This window comes from Nesoenas mayeri (assembly GCF_963082525.1).
Source record: "Nesoenas mayeri genome assembly, chromosome: Z".
In the NCBI taxonomy this organism is placed as follows: Eukaryota; Metazoa; Chordata; class Aves; order Columbiformes; family Columbidae; genus Nesoenas; species Nesoenas mayeri.
Genome location: NC_137542.1, coordinates 62,912,089 through 62,931,058, shown reverse-complemented (window position 1 = coordinate 62,931,058; position 18,970 = coordinate 62,912,089). Strand labels below are relative to the sequence as shown.

General features: G+C 36.5%; 1 protein-coding gene across 3 annotated transcripts in view; it reads left to right on the top strand.

Annotated features, from left to right (window-relative positions):
* The window catches only part of IQGAP2 (IQ motif containing GTPase activating protein 2), a 125,794-nt gene extending 110,032 nt beyond the window's left edge, over positions 1 to 15,762 (top strand). For all 3 annotated transcript variants that reach the window (XM_080362898.1, XM_080362897.1, XM_080362896.1), the window contains 12 exons: positions 4 to 144; positions 478 to 562; positions 2,230 to 2,462; positions 4,312 to 4,444; positions 6,852 to 6,954; positions 7,836 to 7,977; positions 10,811 to 10,898; positions 11,708 to 11,920; positions 13,666 to 13,826; positions 14,654 to 14,797; positions 15,057 to 15,165; positions 15,638 to 15,762. In XM_080362898.1, coding sequence (XP_080219024.1) covers positions 4 to 144; positions 478 to 562; positions 2,230 to 2,462; positions 4,312 to 4,444; positions 6,852 to 6,954; positions 7,836 to 7,977; positions 10,811 to 10,898; positions 11,708 to 11,920; positions 13,666 to 13,826; positions 14,654 to 14,797; positions 15,057 to 15,165; positions 15,638 to 15,751 — 1,666 coding nt within the window. In that variant the 3' untranslated portion in view covers positions 15,752 to 15,762. The remainder of the gene's footprint in view (positions 1 to 3; positions 145 to 477; positions 563 to 2,229; positions 2,463 to 4,311; positions 4,445 to 6,851; positions 6,955 to 7,835; positions 7,978 to 10,810; positions 10,899 to 11,707; positions 11,921 to 13,665; positions 13,827 to 14,653; positions 14,798 to 15,056; positions 15,166 to 15,637) is intronic.
* The last annotated feature ends 3,208 nt before the right edge of the window (positions 15,763 to 18,970 follow it).

The following is an 18,970-nucleotide window of genomic DNA, read 5'->3' as shown; positions in this document are numbered from 1 at the left end:
CAGCAAATTGCCATATGATGTGACCACGGAACAAGCATTAACACATACAGAAGTGGTCAATAAACTGGAATCATCAATTCAGAGTTTGAGAGCAGTCACTGACAAAGTTCTTGCATCCATATTTTCTTCTCTCAATATGATGCCGTAAGTGCTGAGTTAGGACTCTAAGCTGCAGTTCATGTAAATTCAGTGATGGAGAACCTTTCAAGTAACATGGTTTGTGATACGTGCCTATTGAATTACTTTCCCACTAGAGGGAGTTGTTTCTCTGCTTGTCCTGCTCTGCTTTAGCAGCCTCCTGAATGTCTCCCTGTACTTGCATTTTTATTTTCCATTATCATCTCATCTTGTGTTTTAAGTGGTTAGGGGAAAGGTGAATAACTTGGCTGACTAGAATGATTTTTTTATTTTATTTTTTAATTGGTTGCTTCATCTAAGTCTTTCCATTATTTTCCTTTTCATCTGTTCCACATGTAGTTATGGAATGAGATATATAGCCAAAGTTCTGAAGAGTTCGCTCCATGAGAAATTCCCAGATGCAACAGAAGATGAACTGTTAAAGGTAGACTTCTGAAGGCAAACACTCAACAGCTTGTTCTTTTAATGGCAAAAGGGATTTTTATTGATATTAAGCATTCTAAGGAACTGAGAACACCAGCATCTATTGAAGGAATTTGGTGATTCCTGGGTTGCAAAGGGGTGGTAGAAGGGGAGGAGAATGGAACTCTGTTGCCACAACCTAGCTATCTTAATGTGGGTGCTCGACAATTCTTGTGGAAAGAAGTGTTCAACATGCATGGATAGTCAGCTCAGTAACTATTCTTAGAAGGCTGGAGTTTATCTGAATCATCATGGGTTTTAGTATTGTACTATGGTCCTTAACACTAGCAGTCCTTTTGTGGAGAATGCTATGGTCTTAATTTTTTTTTTATCTCACCAAAAATCATTAATATATTAAAAAATAGTATATTGGAAAAATTTGTGCTAATACTGTAATTTAAATACAATTAGGAGGGGCTCTACAAATTATTTGCAAGTAAACCATTCCATTACATACACCCATTTAAGATGCTTGTAGAAGTTGTAGGGATTACATTTGTACAGACTGAAAAGTAAAGTGTGAGTGGTAAGCATGGTGCTGGCAGAGTACCCATCTCTAACATACCACAGCCATGGTGCCTCTTCAGTGAGCTTAGAGGAATTGGTCCGTGAGCCTTCCAGCCAACTGAGAGACTGAAAACTCTCTCAAACTAGAACTATTTGCACTTCAATAATGTGCTTTTATTAGTATTTAATGAAATGGTTCTAAAACTGCAAGGTATGTATTTCATTAGGACTCTCCTACTATCCTTCAAAAAGATACTGTTTGGTGTGCAAAAAATATACATATCTGTATCCTGGGGCTTAAAGGAATTCAAACTCCTCAAATAAAAAAAATTCTGCTTTTGTACATTTTAACAATGCATTGGAAATCCTTGCAAGCAGCATTTATGGGGTACTGCTGTACATCACTTCACCAATACAGATTAAGGCATTTGTTCAACTTACCAAAAAAAAAAAAAGTAGCAGCAGATGGAGCATAAAGAACCCAACTGAAAGCCTATAAATGTAAGTTGCAAGTTCTACAGGTGACAACACATAAACTGAGGCAAATTGCAGAAAGAAAAGTTCTGCCTGTTTTTGAGGTCAGGAATTACTTGAAACCACAATCTGCTCAATACAATTTACTGTAACTTCATTATAAAAATGGCAGTTTGGAAAATCAGTTCTCCAGTCTTCAAGGGCTGCATGCAGTCCACACGAGAAACAACGTGTCCCTTGTCAATGGATGCACTTAATGCTGGCAGATACCTGTAGCACTTCAGAGAATGAGCCTCTGGAGCTGAGTCCTACAAAATGTAGAGGAAAGATGATCTGTATTGTCTTTATGTGTTCAACTTGATGCCTTGCATTAGCTGACATAAAGCTGGGACCAACTGAAATGTGGTTGTGAAAGTCCATAACTGATGTTCATAGAGGTGTTATAAGAGGCACATCTTATAAAAGGCCACAGTATCTTACAGTTAGCCACACAGAAAACAGTTGTGTCTTAGAAGGGTTTTTCTAGCACTGGTTCCTATGGTCCAGTTCAGAAGTAGAAATGATTGTGTTTTGTAAAATGCAATTACTATATACAAAGGGAAGATCTTTTATATATTTTTTTAAATTTTTATTTTATTTTCCTTTTAGATTGTTGGCAACCTCCTGTACTATCGCTACATGAACCCTGCCATTGTTGCTCCTGATGGTTTTGATATAATTGATATGACAGCTGGGGGCCAGATACACCCTGACCAGAGGAGGAACCTAGGTTGTGTGGCAAAAGTCCTCCAGCATGCTGCTTCTAACAAGCTCTTTGAAGGAGAGAGTGAACATCTATCATCTATGAATACTTACCTCTCACAGACATACCAGAAGTTCAGGTATGAAAAGCCCTCACAAATGCCTACACAGTAAAAGCTCTTCTCTAGGATGAGTAAGGCAGGTGGACTCCTTGTCTATAGGAATTCCCTGTTCTCAATTAAGTGTTGAGTGATCTGCCATAGTGGAAATTCTCACTGCTGAGGAAGCTGCAGCAAACATAACATGTTGCAGTTCTGCTTGAGCATTGCTTTGAGAACAGATCATCTGGTCAGGAAAAAGTTGTGAGTTTTGTTTTTAGTGTTTCATCTTTGCCAAGAGATTCTGTTCAGATTTTATTCTTTCATCTTGCACAGTCATAGGAAATGTCATGTGCTACACTCTGGGACACAAGTTCTTTGTGATCATTGCCCAACTTTTCGGGTGGTTGCTATTATTAGTTTGAATTGTTATTCTGACCTGTGACAAACTCACTTTTTAAACTTTTTTTGTGTCTGTCCTTCATGAAAGCAAATTCACTGTTCATATAATGGATTTCCTTGAGAGATCAGCCATGAGCATAAACTTAGTCATTCTGTTTATTGAAGTATTTAAGGGCATGATGCAAACATGAAGAAAGGATAGAGTAGAAAGTCTTATAGCAAGAACAACAAACACTAATGAGAGAGCCTATTCTAGTTGGGACTTTGATCACTGCAAAAGGAATGATCCCTCTTCTAATTAAACTAACTTTATACCAAACTCAGTCTCCGGGTGACTACACTCTGTACTTCAACCACCCTTGGACACCAACAGTAGCTGATTTAAGCTGCCTGTTCCCCTTGTCCTCACCAAGCAACTGCATGCAATTGCAATAATAGCCATGTTAAAAGCCATCAGCTTTTCCTAAATATTTTATTATGCATTTATGATTTTGTCCAAGCACTTCTTGAACCTTTGAGACCTCTGCAACTTCCTCCTGCAGCAATATTCAGAAGTGTGTTACTTGTCAGTTAACAGTGTTGCATTTATTTGAAACTGATATTTTCCTGTTAGATTTATTGCATGCCCCCTCATACTGTTATTGTGGGATTTGGTGAATGAATTCTGCACCCATCTTATTAAATACCACTATGATCTTGTACAACTTGATCATATCCCTCAGCTTCTCCTCATCAGACAAGAATTTCTTTTTTTTTTAATGCAAACTTCAAGGATTCTCTGAACCTGAAATGTGCATCCTCATCAACAGTGCCAGGCAGGCACAGTGAAGGCAGGATGGCTCCTGCATCTTCCCAATAGGCCTCACCTGGAAACCTGTTTCTCCCAGCTGCTCCAGTTCAGGTCCTCTCATTTGGGTAAACAAAGTGGTCACCTGATAGTAGGACCTTTCTATTTCTTGGCCATCTGTGCACAACCCTGGAGCTGTCAGTAGCTTGGTGACACACTTGTCATCTTGAAAAGCAGGTCTCAGCTTGTCACCTACATGCTAATCAATTAAAAGTAATGCTTCAACCATACTTTGCATTTTTTCCTCTCAACATTCTTGCATTTATAAACAATATCACATTTTCCACCATTTCAAGGATCTCAGTTTCTGACTGACAGCAATTTAAAATTTGTAGGCCAAGTGGTAATTTTGTGCAGCTATTTCAAATTTCTTCTTGGTATACTTCATATTACAGTTTCTCTGCAAAATCAAAATAATATTCTACCAGCTGTCCAAGAGAAATGGAACACTGCATTTGTATTGATGTGTAAATGCGTTGCCTACAAAGGGTTCCTTCAAACACCAAGAGTAGATTGCAGGTTGTAAGACAAATAGAATGTATGTCAAAGACTTGATTGTGTGTTTTGTTGTTTATTTTTTAATATAGGCTAACTTGACTGAGTTTATAGGCAACAATTATTGAAGACTTTTTTTTCTTTTAGGAATTTTTTTCAAGCAGCATGTGATGTTCCTGAACCAGAGGAGAAATTCAATATTGATGAATACTCTGACATGGTGACTCTTAGCAAACCTGTCATATATATCTCGATTGAAGAAATTATCAATACCCATTCAGTAAGTCAACAAAAAATATGCTGGTCAACAGACTAAAGTGTGTAGGTTATAAAACACTTGCAACAAACAGCCTCTGGGGAAAGCTTAGTGTTTCTTCTTCCTTTCAAAGTAATGTCTTCAGTTGACCTCTGAAATGGTTTGGAATTAAGTATTAGACTTCACTTTCCCTAGAAGAGAGCTTCGTGTAGAAGCATAATCTTGAACAACAGACAAAATATAACACTTTCTGATGGGAAGGAGGAAAGCTTTCGTTTTTATTTATTGCAACATTTCTAACATATTCACAAATACTTCTGTGTCTTGGCTAAGAAAGTGGCACAGATTTGAAGAAGTTCTGACTCTGGTAATAAAGGAGAAGTCAACATATTATTGACTTTGGCATTCTGTCATGTGTTTTGTTGGAAGCAGATGTAAATGTCTGATTTAGGACTGAGCTGTGTCATCCTGCCAGCTCTTTATTGTGGATAAATAACAGATTAACTTTAGTCTGTAGTATGACTCATTAGGGTAAAAGTTAAATTTACCACATGGTCCTCCTAAAGCTGGGATATTGGTATGTGCTTCCTGGCTTGCAAACCCCTCCCCTCACCTAAATAAATAAATAATCTCCAAAATTTCCCCTCAAAGCCCACAAACCCCACAAAGAACCTCCCCAAACTATTGTCAGGTACACAATGGGAAAGGTAAAATAGTCAACTCCCAGCACATCACATTAAAAGTTGGCTTTACTCATAAAAACTAAGAGCCTACTCTACTATAACTATATTCACTACATTCTCTTAGTGACTATTTTTTTCTAATTTTTTTAGGCATAGACCTATGCCGGCATGTTTATGATCAGTGGTTACATTTAAACACCAGTTTCAGTAAAATACTCCTGTTAGTGAGGCTGTTGCATTTCTAATATTTTCTTTGAGCTTTGTGACAAAGTATTACTGTCCTATTTTATACTAGATGTTAAAATACTCCACAAAATAAGAAGTAATTTAATGAAAGTAAACTGCCAAAGGAGGTAAAACAGATGGTCTTTTTCTTTAACATCACTATGGGCACTTGCCTGCCTAGAAAAAGCAAGCAACTACATCTGAAGACAGTACGTTATGTGCGTACAGTACACTTACCAGATGATCCTCCTTGTCCCATACCATCTGTTCCACCAAACTTACTCTGGGAGCCTGAGCCTACATCTGAGTTATCTTCTCCTACTACATCTTCCCTGCAAATGTAAAATAAACTTTCCAGTCTGGTCATAGAGTTAAAAAATAACTTAGTTTGAATAACAGAAGATACATAATTCTCCTATCTGTTGTCATGTGTAGTTCAGTTTCAGAAAAAGTTCTACAATCTGTTCTGTTATCATCTCCTGTGGCAATTTTTATCACAGACCTCTGTAGGACCTACCTAGAATGAGGGATCTGTAGAATTCAGCAGCTTTTTTTTAGTACTTGTGCCTCTGTCTCTTGCCTTCACCTCAAATAATTTGTCCTGAGCAACTTTTTTTTTTTTTTTACTGACTATAATTTGCAGTGTTTAAAATACTCAGAATACTGGAATTTTTGGCTACTGTATGTGTTTTTCAGTAGCAAGTTTTCAGTGACTGTCTTTCTATCAGTCCTTCAAGTAACAAACATTGCTTCTGTGAGGAATAGACTGTTGAATCCAGTGGTCACTAATGCTTCTGGTATCATCTAACTCAGCACGAAGTTACTTTCCTCACAAATAGTGAGAGCCTGTTTCTGAGAATATATTACTGCCCCATTCATGCCGTTTGTTTATCACTACTTTTGTGGCTTAAAGTTTTGATAATATGGCCAGGTACAATGGAAGTAATTGTGATCATGGTCACAAATATCTTGCAAATTCAATGTTTATTTGAAATTATGCAGCAGGTACTGCATAGCTAGGTTCTCACTTTAACATGCAGTAATTTCTGAAAGGTATCACTGATGCTCTTTTAAGCTACTGGGATAGTTATATGGAAAAAAGGTGGTTTTCTGTGGGTCACTGTCCCTTTCTTCATTCCTTTGTGTGCTTAGTTCAGGATGCAGCACTGAAATGCCTTGCTTGGGATTATGGGCCTTTACTCTCTGATAGTTAGTCCTGAAGGCAAATCTTTAAACTTCTCCTCAGCTGTCATGTCCAGCACTCTGAAGACAATTGCCAGAGGAGCATAGCAAGCTGTCTTACAGCAAGAGCAATTCTGAACTTGTAGTCCAGAACTGAGCATGCTTCCCTCCTTGTGTCCTCCATAATCCTGATTACACTAGGCATATGTGTTTTAACACCAAGTCTCCAGATTTATTTACAAGTATAAGCACACTGAGAATGTCTTTGTTTTTTTGGTGGTTGTTTTGTTTGTTTGGGTTTTGTTTTTTTGGATTATGACTTCATTTACATTTGTTTATAGCTGTTACTGGAACACCAAGATGCCATTGCCACTGAGCCAAATGACCTGCTGAACGAATTGCTGGAAGGGCTGGGACCTGTTCCTGATGTAGAGTCTTTCCTTGGTATGTTATTCTTCATCTTTATCTTCACTCCCGGAGCAGAATTAAATGGAGGCTTGATTTAAATATTCTCATGTCTCTCATGGTGACATCTTCTTCTACTACAAAATTACTTTTTGAACACTTTTTGTGATACCACCTCCTACAGTTGAACTGTCTTTTAACTGCAATATTCATTCCAAAGATTAATGATGTGATTCAAAATCCAAACATTAATAATATTTGGAGCAGAATGATCTAGTTGTGCTCAAATTGCAGAGAGAAACAAGTGATTTTTAATAACGTTATCTTAAATTATATTACTGTTGGCTAGAAGCTTACAAAAAGTTTAATGACTGTTGTTAAAACAGCTATTTTAAATTTTGACAATTATCCAAATAAAAATGAAGTCTTAAATTATGCAAATTTATTATGAAGTTATAAGGAATAAATGTGACTGATATTTAATTTGCCTTAACTGTAGTAGGATGTGAACTGTTTAGAAAGCAGCTAGGATGTCATGGATAATACCAGCTTCCACGTGAACAGACTGTTAACATAGCTGCTACTCTTTCATTTTTTTTGCTATCACTGCTTGCTAGGACAAAGGATATGAAATTGTTTGCATTCTTTGAGAGGAAGACATTAGTCTCTTGCACATCAGTAACTTGAAAAGCAAGAATTAGTGGCATTTCCAGAATATTCTAATTGGGCTTGTAAATAGCAGGCTTATGGTTTTGATTGTTCAATGTCCAAAGAAAGACTGCTTCTAAATGGTAGGGATGGGTCTGATATGTAATAAAGTTAATATTTCTGATTACATACAGTGATTTTTCTAGGTTCTTGTTTCACGCACTGAATCTTGGTAAAGTTGGCAAATTGAAGTAAAAGATGTTTCCTTATAGGGGAAGGAGCTGTTGATCCCAATGACCCAAATAGAGAAAGCACACTGAGTCAACTCGCAAAAACAGAGATTTCACTGTCTCTAACAAGCAAATATGAGTTACGAGAAGGTGAAGATCAGGATCTCAAAAGCCTGATGATAAAGTAAGTTTTGCTCAAAAACCTATATTGTGGTCGTGTGTGTGTGTTTTTGCATTGTGGGGGGGGTTGTTTGCTTGTCTTTAAATTTGCTTTCACTCTGTTCTCTGAGTGCATTTTCAGACATTCAGTGTGGTCAGGTTTTGAAAGCTAGTTTGTGTTCAGTCCTATTCAAACTTTTGCAAAGGTCAGAGAAACTGTCAATTCTTCCAGAATGTTTATCTTCCTGTAAGTTTACTGCAACTTGTGTTTTGGGCCATGACTGGATCACTGAATAGGGACACTGTGAGGCTGTAAAAGCATTCTGCTTTAAAAGACCACAGCCTTGGGAAAGCAGAGACGAAAAGCTGTCTAACCTTCTAAGGGATGGACAGTATCACACTGTTCTCTCCTTCCCCTCAAAGGAAAACAATTCTGTGACCTACTGCTATCAGGCTTTTGAACAGGATGTGACTGTCACTTCAGCAGTAGTGTGTACTTTTTTCCAGGGAAAGAAAATATTTATTCTGTATAGTAAGCAAGTTAAGAAATTGCTACTGGGATACCTTGAGACTTCTAAAGTCAAAAGTCCATACTTTAAAGTCCAACTTATTTAAGATCCTGGTGCTTCCACACAAGGAGGAGAATGGGAGGCAGATCCCCCCTAGCACTATGCTTTTTACCCTGCAAGTGTGGAGATTAGAAATTCAGTTTAAAGGGAAATACAACATAAGGATTTTACACCTTTGCAAGCACTGGGAGTATATACAAGTGGTAATTGAACTCTAATCTCTTAGTAATTTTTTTTCAAATAAAAAATTAGCAAGCTGAATTTATTGGGTATTATGTGAAGTTTTACTTCTGAAGAAAGTTCTTAGCTATAATGTCTGCAGTAAGTACTATAATTTCTATAAAAGCAAGAAATGACTGTTTAAAGTCTGGAAAAAAAATCTAATTTTAAGTGCAAGAAAACTCTTACTGAAGAAAAATTTTTCCATTGTAAGCTGTACATATTTTTTCCTGAATCACAAACATGAAAACACTGAGGGTTTTTTGTAACCTGTTATCAAATCTTATTTGAGATCTAAAGAAAAAGGTGCAATGACAATGCTAAATCAAAACTGTGTTAGTCACTTGGTATTCCAGAGACCAGCCTCTAGACCTGTTCCCAGGCTGGTTTTGTAATAAGGATATGGCTGCTGCTGTCCCTTTAAAAAAAATTTAAAGCTTCCCACCCTTTTTTCCTCTGTGTAGGAGTAGAATGCTAACCCTTAATGGAATCCCTAAAAATATGCAAAATGAAGGCCAAAAGAAATGGCTTAATCCTCCACACTGTAGTAATATGTTGAAATAATAGCATGAGAATTAACAAAAGAATTTAACTTCTCTATTGCATAAGTGCTTTCAAGTAATATTTCTCATATTTTGAGAAAATTTAGTAAATAGTCTGAGAGAAGACTAATTCACCTAAAAGAGGTGTTTCTGTAAAATTACATTGCTGAGCAGGTTTGGTATGTGGGGAGAGGAAGCAGAAATAAGCGCCATGGCTTATTGGTCATATCAGCACCTGTTTTAAGGCAGTATGTAAAATGATAGTGCTACCCCACATGTTACTGTAGGCTATAGTGGTGACCACCAATGACTGATCAAGGTTGTGGTCAGGCAGAGGAAGTCAGCAATGTGTTGATGCAGGCCAAATGAAATCAACTTTAGGGAACCTTTTTGTTTTGTGGGTTTTTTGTGTTGTTTTTGTTGGGTTTTTTTGGTGTCTGTTTTGTTTTGCTTTGTTTTCCTGGTGAACTGGAGGGGATTCCAAGAGTTTGTGAAGGAAAGATACACTTAAGTACAGTCCTTCAGAAGCTGTGGGGTGTATCAGAATGACTCAATTCAATTAATAGCAGCTCTGGGTGAGCAAACCAGTTTCTAGGAGGTTTAACAGGTTGCTTTTGAAGATGAAAGGTGCAGCGCCTCAGATGTGTGATGTCAGTCAATCCTACCTTGCTGCACCTTCCATGGAAACTTGGTCATGCACCTTCCATGGAAACTTGGCCATACTCAAATACTCAGTGGTTTTCGATAGTGTTGTCTGTATATGAGTAAATCTTTTGTCCTATTTCATTGTATTTTTGTGAGAACTTCTAGTCCTGAAAACACTAACAAAACCACCAACTTTCTGTGGGTGAACTATCATTTTAAACCAGGTCATGAGGTTTCATCACAGAAGTCTTGATCACATAGAGACATTTTCCTGAAAAACTTAAGCTGCAGCTTGAATTTTCTGTTAACTTTTAAGAATAATGTCCTATATATATCATTTGTAACTGTGTCCTCTAAATTAACAGAATTGTGTAGCAGGATGTTCTTGGAAGTATGTATTATGGGTGAAGAGGCAGCAGGAATGAGATAAATTCTTGCCAAAAAAAGAACCAATTTACATATCAGGGTGTAGCAGCTTCCATTTTTTCAGAAAGGAAATGCTTCTTGTCTTTTGTCACTAGGGAAATATCTGCCCTTAAGTGGTGTGAGTAAATGCACTGTGTTGGATGTAAAATTACTCCAGAAATTCAGCAGTTTTGAGTGCATTTCAGTAAATTTATTCTGTAAATGTGACCTTTTGGATAACTGTTTTCTAAAATAAAATGTGTTAAACTATGCACATACTTATCTATTCAGGCCTATGTAGAAACCAGATGTTCAAAATTATTAATGGAAACTACAAAACATAAAAACCTAGGAAACACCAACATTACCAAGTATTCATAAAAGAGTGTGAGCCTCCTAGTTTTAATGTTATAGATATGAAATGCCCAAGTGAGACATTAACAACTGTTTTGTAATATCCATATATCCTTTTTAAAAGGACCAAAAGACTTATAGTGGATGTGATACGAACACAACCAGGGGATACGCTCTTAGAAATATTAGAAACACCAGCCACTGCACAACAGGTAAGTACTATACTGTGTCTGAATAGGGAAGAAAGTACATATTTTATTATAGCTATTTGAAAGCCTTAATAGATATCTGAGAGCTTTCTCCATCACTCTATAACAAATAAGTAATTGTTACTGGTTTTTAGATTATTCAGATCTAGAGCCTTCAAAATGTGAGGCTTGCAAATTTTCTTCTACAGTATAATTGGTAACAGCTTCTGAGGAAAACAAAAATTAAGTCTTGTTGTCAACTAGCACATCTAGAATCTTTTTCTTTGCTTTTTCTCCCTGCTGGATTTCTTTTTTCTCATGAACTTCAGTATGTTAACTCAAGTTCCCTGACACACAGTTTATTTGCTTAAGCAATACAAGCAAATATCTGCCTGAGGAACTGCTGCTATCCTTGCAATGGGAATTGAGTGGGAAAAGCACCCAGTTGAAGACTTCCCTGTAGATACTGACGCACAAAGCTGTGTCTCCATAATGTGCACATTTTAGCTTATCTCAGTGTGTGTGCATGTAATGGAGACCTGTGGCATCTGGACAGTCTCTCCTCAACTATGTGAAATCATTGATAAGTCTGGCTGATTTTAGACATGTTTTGATTAATTGAAACACATATCTAGGTGTTGTGATTAGATACTTAAGTTATGTCAAAAGGCATAGTAAATGGAGGACTTTCAGACTATGTGGTAAGAGGATACAAATAAAGCCAGCATCTCGATTCTTTATAATCTCCTCTGAGAATTCAATGTATTTGAATACTTAACTGTTATAATGAGCTGGAAAATAACTGTTCTAGATATTTTTTTTTTTTTACTTAGGAATCTGAGCACTCAAAACTTGCAGAAAAACGTGCCATCTTAGATTCCAAAACTCCAGAGAAAATGAAGCACAGTAAGTCTATTTTTGAAGATGGGCAGCTACCAATAGAACAAAAGAAAAGGAAAATCCAGAGAAATCTCCGAACATTGGAACAAGCAGGACTAGTGTCTTCAGCGACCAAGTACCAAGAAATTATAAACGAGATTGCTAAGGTAAATGGAACATTCTTCCCTGTATATTGATGGATTTTAGGCATGTAGCCTAAATCTATTCCACCTAGAGATGTACCATATAGTTTCTCAAGAGAATGCTACACTAAACTGCTGAAGTATCCACATAAGAAACAAATCATCTTTGTTTGCTGATAAAAGTGAAACACAGTATGCTTCATGCATAACTCTCTGAACTGAATAAGAAACAACTGTAGACTGTTTTCCAGACTTGATATTGATGCTGCTTTAATTTCTCCAATACAATGTTTTTCAATATAGCTTTTTATATTTTAAAAGGAATCACAATTACTCATCGATGTTTTAATTAATGTAGTCTTGGTAAGGTTTAAAAAGACTTTTCCCCAAAATATTCTCTCATCAACATTAATGCTGATCTGCAGTGGTCGGGCAGGACCCAAAGACAATAGTGGGCTGATGCAGTGCTCATCTTTGGGTTTCAAAAGTGCCAGGCCTGTTGTGTTCAAATTGGCTAATCCTGTTCCAAGTCCACACCCAATACTGGCTGTATCTTAGTGTATTGGATATTCTTTAATTACTCATGAGTAAAATTGGATTATCTTTTATTACTCATGAGTAAATTACTCATAGCTCACAAGTGATTCATGTATTATAAATATATATTTTTGAAGTTGCAAATATATTTTATATATATAAATAAATTATGCATGTGAGCAAAGTCTCTAAGTGTGTCATGTTGCATCTGTGCATCTGCTCTGAACTGCCATTTTAAATCCCTGCTCAGTTCAGATGTGTAGCTCCATTTGCTTCTACTCAAGAAAAAAAAAATTAATATATAGGTACTCACTGCCCCATTTTTTTTTTTTTTTTATTTCTTATCAGTAAGCCTAGATGCTTTGTTTTGAGATGGTAAGGTAATCTGAAGACTAGGATGAGCCTTAGGACTGGAATTTGCTTTTATTTTACTTTTAACTACCTCAGCTTTTTACCTTCAACACAAGCTCTAGTTCAGCAGCAGTCAGTTCTCACCTAGTAGAAGCCCAAGCTCTCATTTTCTAAACCTCTCACTGGAATCTAGCTGTGAGTACACTTCCCTTCATAGCATGAAGACAATCTCTTCCTTATGACTTCTGTGTGTCCTATGCCCTGGAGACTTTAGCAGCATTCAAGGTACCACTACCTGTATTCATTTAGGTCTTAACTATTCTCAGTCACCAAGAACACACATGTGGGATAGAATTTTCTCCACAGAAGGCACAAGACCAGCATTAGCAAAGACACCCATGAGGTTAGTTCTACAGCTGGGACACCCCAGCCCTTGACTTGGATTTCCAGGTGGCCAGTGACAGCAGCCTGCTTGGAGCAGCTGCTACCACTAGCAGCACAGAGATTACCCTGCACTGCAACATCAGGATTTGGAGAAATACACACTTTGCAACCACCCATGCAATGCCCTTTCTAACCAATGTTTAACAGCTCAGCTTCCCACAACTGGCAGCGAGGTGGAAAATGATGACGTAAGGCTCCAGATAGTTGTTCAAGGCCCACAACAGGCAAAACATGAGTAGTGATGTGATTATTGTCTTCTGTACAGTAATGTAAACTGTAGTAGTCACTTACTGGTACCCTGCTTGTGAAAACTAATGTGACAGTAGATGCTTTCTCACAGTAATTAACTCAGGTTGTGTAACTACAGATTTGAATGGTGACAAGCTGAGAATTTTTAAATTAACAAATTAATTAAAAAATTTCTTTTTTTTATTTAGGATATCCGGAATCAAAGAAGATATAGACATCATCGAAAAGCTGAATTGGTGAAACTCCAGCAGACTTTAAATGCACTTAACTCCAAGACAGCATTTTATGAAGAACAAATTAACTATTACAACACCTATATAAAAACTTGTTTAGACAACTTAACAAGAAAGTGAGTTGAGTGCTCTTGTCTTTTATCGGGAGGGAGAGCTGGTGTTAATCTGTAGTTGAAAGTTTTTATTCCAACAGATTGACAATCCATGGATTTAAAGGTCCATGGGAATTGTCACTGTGATGTGAGTCAAAACCCAGAAAGTGAAATCTGGTATTTATTTAAAGCTGCCTGATAGAAGGAGGCCTGAGATGTATGTTTTCAATATATTTAATGAAGTGCTACTTCACAGTTATTAGCATGCTCTGAAGTAATGCAGCTCTAGGCTACAATTACTGATTTTTTTTTTTTTCATTTAAAAGACTGTGTTTTGTCTTTAGAATGGAAAAAGGGGAAATAAATGCCTAAAGAATATTATTTTTCATGTATGGTGCAGTTATATGAGAGCAAGCCCTACTAATGCCACTGAAGTGTCAAAAATCAAGCAGTTTACTAACATGATCAGGAGATTTCCCAGTGCATACCTCATTGGTCCAAAATTGAACTATAATGGTCAATCTTATTTAACTCTGATGTCACTGTATGCTTCCAAATTCCTACTTTGAACTGATGATTGTGGGCTTTTTTGCATCAGGTTTGCATTTCACAATAAAGCCTATAAACAAGTGCTCAAAAATGTTGATTCAAAATTATTGCCAAAATGTTTAGACTATTCACTGTGTGCTAAAAATTCCTTTAATTCTTAGACTTGTTTTGAATGTTAATTCTGTTCATTAATAGGAGTTAATGAAGGCAAAGAGTGAAGGTCAGCTAAATATGGCTAGAAGAGTAGCTGAAGTGTAAAGACTTAAACTAATCAGAAGACATTTCTGTTGTTCTCTTCTTAGAAATTCACGGAGGTCAATTAAACTTGATGGAAAAGAAGAGGTGAAGGGAAGCAAAAAACTGAAGCAGGCCTCATTAAAGTATACAGCTGCAAGACTGCATGAAAAAGGTGTCATCCTAGAAATTGAAGATCTTCAAACCAACCAGTAAGTGTGGTATAAACCAGAGCATTTTCTAAACAACAGCTTCTTAAGAGGTCTGGCTTTTATTAAAAGAGATCCTCACAATTTCATAACTCTATTCTGTACACCATGAAGTCTCCAAGATGACATTGCAGTAGAGATGGAGTGGTTCATTTGACACCACTTACATTGCTTATAGAGAAAGCTTTTTCCCCAAAACTATTTCTGTACTATATAAAATTGCACAGTATACACAATCAATTACCTTTCTTTTAACTTCAAGGTTTAAGAACGTGATGTTTGATATCACACCTGGAGAAGAAGTGGGTGACTTTGAAATCAAAGCAAAATTTTTGGGGGTCGAGATGGAAAAAGTGCAGCTCCATTTCCAGGTAAAGTTTGAATTTTATTACTTTGCTGTATAGTCACTGTTGCATTTGCTCTAAATATACACTATTTCAGATTTTTTGTGTAAGTATTCATGAACTTGTCAACCACCATAGAGCAACAGATGATGTGTAGGATAACTATATAACTTCCCTAGGATGCTGGGCATGGAGTTGGGTTAATGTCTATATTAAGGCAAATGCATGAAACCAAATGCCACACTAGCTCAGTGGCAAGTAGCAAATACCAAGTGAAAATTAAAATTACACAGAAAATGTGATTTATTCTGGTTTGCTGTTACTGACAGTCTACAACTTGTGATGTATAGGATGTGTAATGTTTTCTACACCTATCCAATAGTTGCTTGCAATTGTTTAAATTGTAAAGGATGTAGAGCTTGAGATTATTACACAATGAAAATGAACTTATCTTGTTGCTGGAGGATTCAGAGACTAATTATTTTATTTCTGATTACAGGATTTGCTTCAGATGCAGTATGAAGGTGTGGCTGTAATGAAAATGTTTGATAAAGCTAAAGTGAATGTGAATTTGCTCATATTCTTGTTGAATAAGAAGTTCTACGGAAAATGAGTGTCTTCAGATATCATGGACTGCATCCACTAGTGGGAAGTCTATTCAGTATTTTTTTTGCTTTAAACATTTGAAGTTTGTCATTGGATGCTTTTTAACTTTTAAAAAAACCTAAACCACCAAATGTTCAGAGGAATGTACTCAGTGCCTTTTCAGCATTGATAATGGAACAGAAAAATAGGAAACATTTATTTAAACAGTTCCAGATTTCATTGGTGTTGGTACTTTCAAATCAAAATACTGGTTAGGACACTCAGCTATTCTGGTTGTGTGGATTTTAAGGTAGGCAGAAATTGAATTTAGTTGGATAGATAAACCTCTTCCTATTAAAACATTTTTAAATGACCTCAGATACATAATATAGTTCTTACTAGACTTTAAGTATTTACCAAAAGAAATCCTAATTTGTTTCTAGGGGATAGTTTAGGCAAATATTTAGTTACATACTAAGCCGATTTTCTGGCAGTTGTCAATTGTAAAGCAAACTTATTGTGCAATTCGAAAAATTTTATAGGTAATTATAAAGTGACAATAACGTCTTACTGTACAAAAATATATTTTCTGATTCATTCCTACTAAATGCACTACTGCCTCGTGTAAAACGACATTTTCTACTTTCACAGCCTTTGGAGTGGCATTGGGGAAATCTGAATAGTGAACAGTTGTTCACTTTGAAGTATTTGAATACATAAATTGTGCCTGTCTGTCTTTTTTTGTAAGAAAATAAATGCAATAAAATCAGTATTTAGATTGTTGTTTTTAAAATATTCTTTGGAGATTGTTCTATGTTAAATAAACATTACTTAATTAAACTGGCTTGGTTCCTTAAATTTCATTTAAAAGACTAATTAAAGCAGCAATCCAGATGGTGGTGAAAGAATTTTCCTTTCAGTGTTTTTATGAAATTGAATGTAATTAAGCTGGATTGTCCTACACTTTGGGTAGGATTTCGTGGCCTTTATGCCATTGAACATGATGGTGATTTTGCTGATGAACTATCTACAGAGCAAATGTGGGTACAGCAGGTAATGTGACAAATACCAAGAGAAAAATTTCCCACTCTCACATTCCTTATGACAAACATTTTCAAAGATGGACAGTGAGGCACTTTGGTATACATTGTAAAAGCAAATATTAAACAATAATTAATTCTGAAGGTAGAATAAAATGGTGTAAAGTCAGTGGCAGACATATAGACTATGAGTTTAGCTGGTATTCTGATCTGTGGTACTATACAAGCTGAAAAAATTACTGTACTTACTAGAAATATTCATTTGTGTAGGGCATTAAATTTGAACACTAGACTATTTTAAAACAGCTAATATACCTAATTAAAAGATAAACAGCTGCTATGTGCTTACGTTTATTATCTAGCTAATTATGTATAAGCCATTTTATTATGACACACATGCTGCAGCATTAATACCCTGGTTCACTTAAAATAGCTGGATGGGAAGGTGAAAGCAGCACTTTACTTTTACTTCCAAAGGAGAGAAGTGAATTGTACTTGAATATGAATTAAATTCACAATCTTTTATTTTCCTTTTTATTTGTAACAGATTTGACTAATCCCTGCCTATTTTTGCCAAATTCTAGCTGGGTGGGTAAATCTGCACAGGTGGGATGTTGATCCTGAGACCAGACCTTTCAGACAATGTGTCAAAGCCTGGGGTTCTGCTGGTGAGACTTACTAGTACCCTGCAACCTCTGTAGGAGTACATCACTCCTGGATGTGCTGCACTTGACACTTCTACTAGTGACTGCTTCATTCTAATGCGAATAGCATCTTCCTCAGTTATTTCCTGATGTATGCGAACTTTGGCTCTCAGGTAATGACACTGTATTAAAGGTATGGTCTGTCTGCTAGGACTCACCTTTTCCAGCGCACATCAAAGAGTAATTTCCATTTAATTTAACTCTTCTAGAAGCTTTTTTTCTTAATTAACTAGTTCAGTTTAGGACTTTGTTACTGAACAAATAATGCACCCTGCTGAACAGGACAGACCACAAGGATTCCTACCTAAATGTAAGGTTGATGGTAGCAGCAAGTATCATGCAAATGTGCTGTCCTGTGCTGCTGACAGCTACTAAATGCAACAAAAAAAAAGACACTTCCGGAGGCTGTTGTAAGATGCAATTTAGTATTTTCAAAGTTAAACAGGATTTGATGAAACTAGTTTCATTCTTGAAATGGTCTATGGAAAGGTTTAATTGCTGGTGACAAAACCTGAGTGAAAAGCCAGTACAGCTGAACAGAGCTTATGAACCAGTTGTCACCACAAGAAAAAAATCCATCTTTCCTTGAAAGACTTGCCTATCTCTCAACTTTGTCTTCCTTAACTGGTGGTAGTGAACAAAAATATCCAATACTCAGTCTGTTAGCCCCACAGTTTGCATTTTTCTGCTGTGTGTATTTAGAGTTGGCTAAGATGGTCTGGCAACTAACAGTTTATTTTGGAACTTTTCTATTCTGGGGCTCTAAAGCTCCAGAACTACCCACAAAATTGCAGAACTTCTCTCTTTTGGCCAAGCAGGCAGTGTGATAGCTTTGCTCTGTTTCACTTTTCACTTACCTTCAGACCTCCTTTAGCTGTCATAAAAAACACAGGTGCAACACAGCAAACTTGCCTCTAAAGGCAAATTCAAAGACTGACAGGCACATCTGTTTTGAAGGAGTTCATAACTAGACAGACAACCCTCTTCCTGGAGGACTGATTTTCTTTTTTTGTCTCTGAGATATGCTTCTAACCTTGTCCTCTTTGAGCACCATTCCAGGCATGCACCAGGCTAATCTGTGTATTAAACAGCAGAAAGATGTCTCCTTCCCCAAATGGGAATGATGTAGCGATCTTAGTAGATAGCTGTAAGCTTTTTTTGATAGATCTGGTGAGTTCTACAAGAATGAAGTTTTGTCCTATTATATGATTCTGCTTACAAACAAAGCTTTGTAAAAGGAGCAAGAAGTAGAATTAAAAAGTGGTAACGGGTAAAAAGTTTTAAAAGCCATGAACTCTTCATTGCCATTACAATCAGTTTATCTAGAGGAAAAGTAACAAGCTTACTTGCAGAACTACCAGATATAAAAAATAACTTCAGTTTGTTCCTGTATGCAGACAAAATTTAACACAGTTTTTCATTCACTTTCTATATTCATAGTAATCTAATTTACAAAGATGAAAGCATATAGCCCTATTACTGTCCCTTACATCCACAACTAAG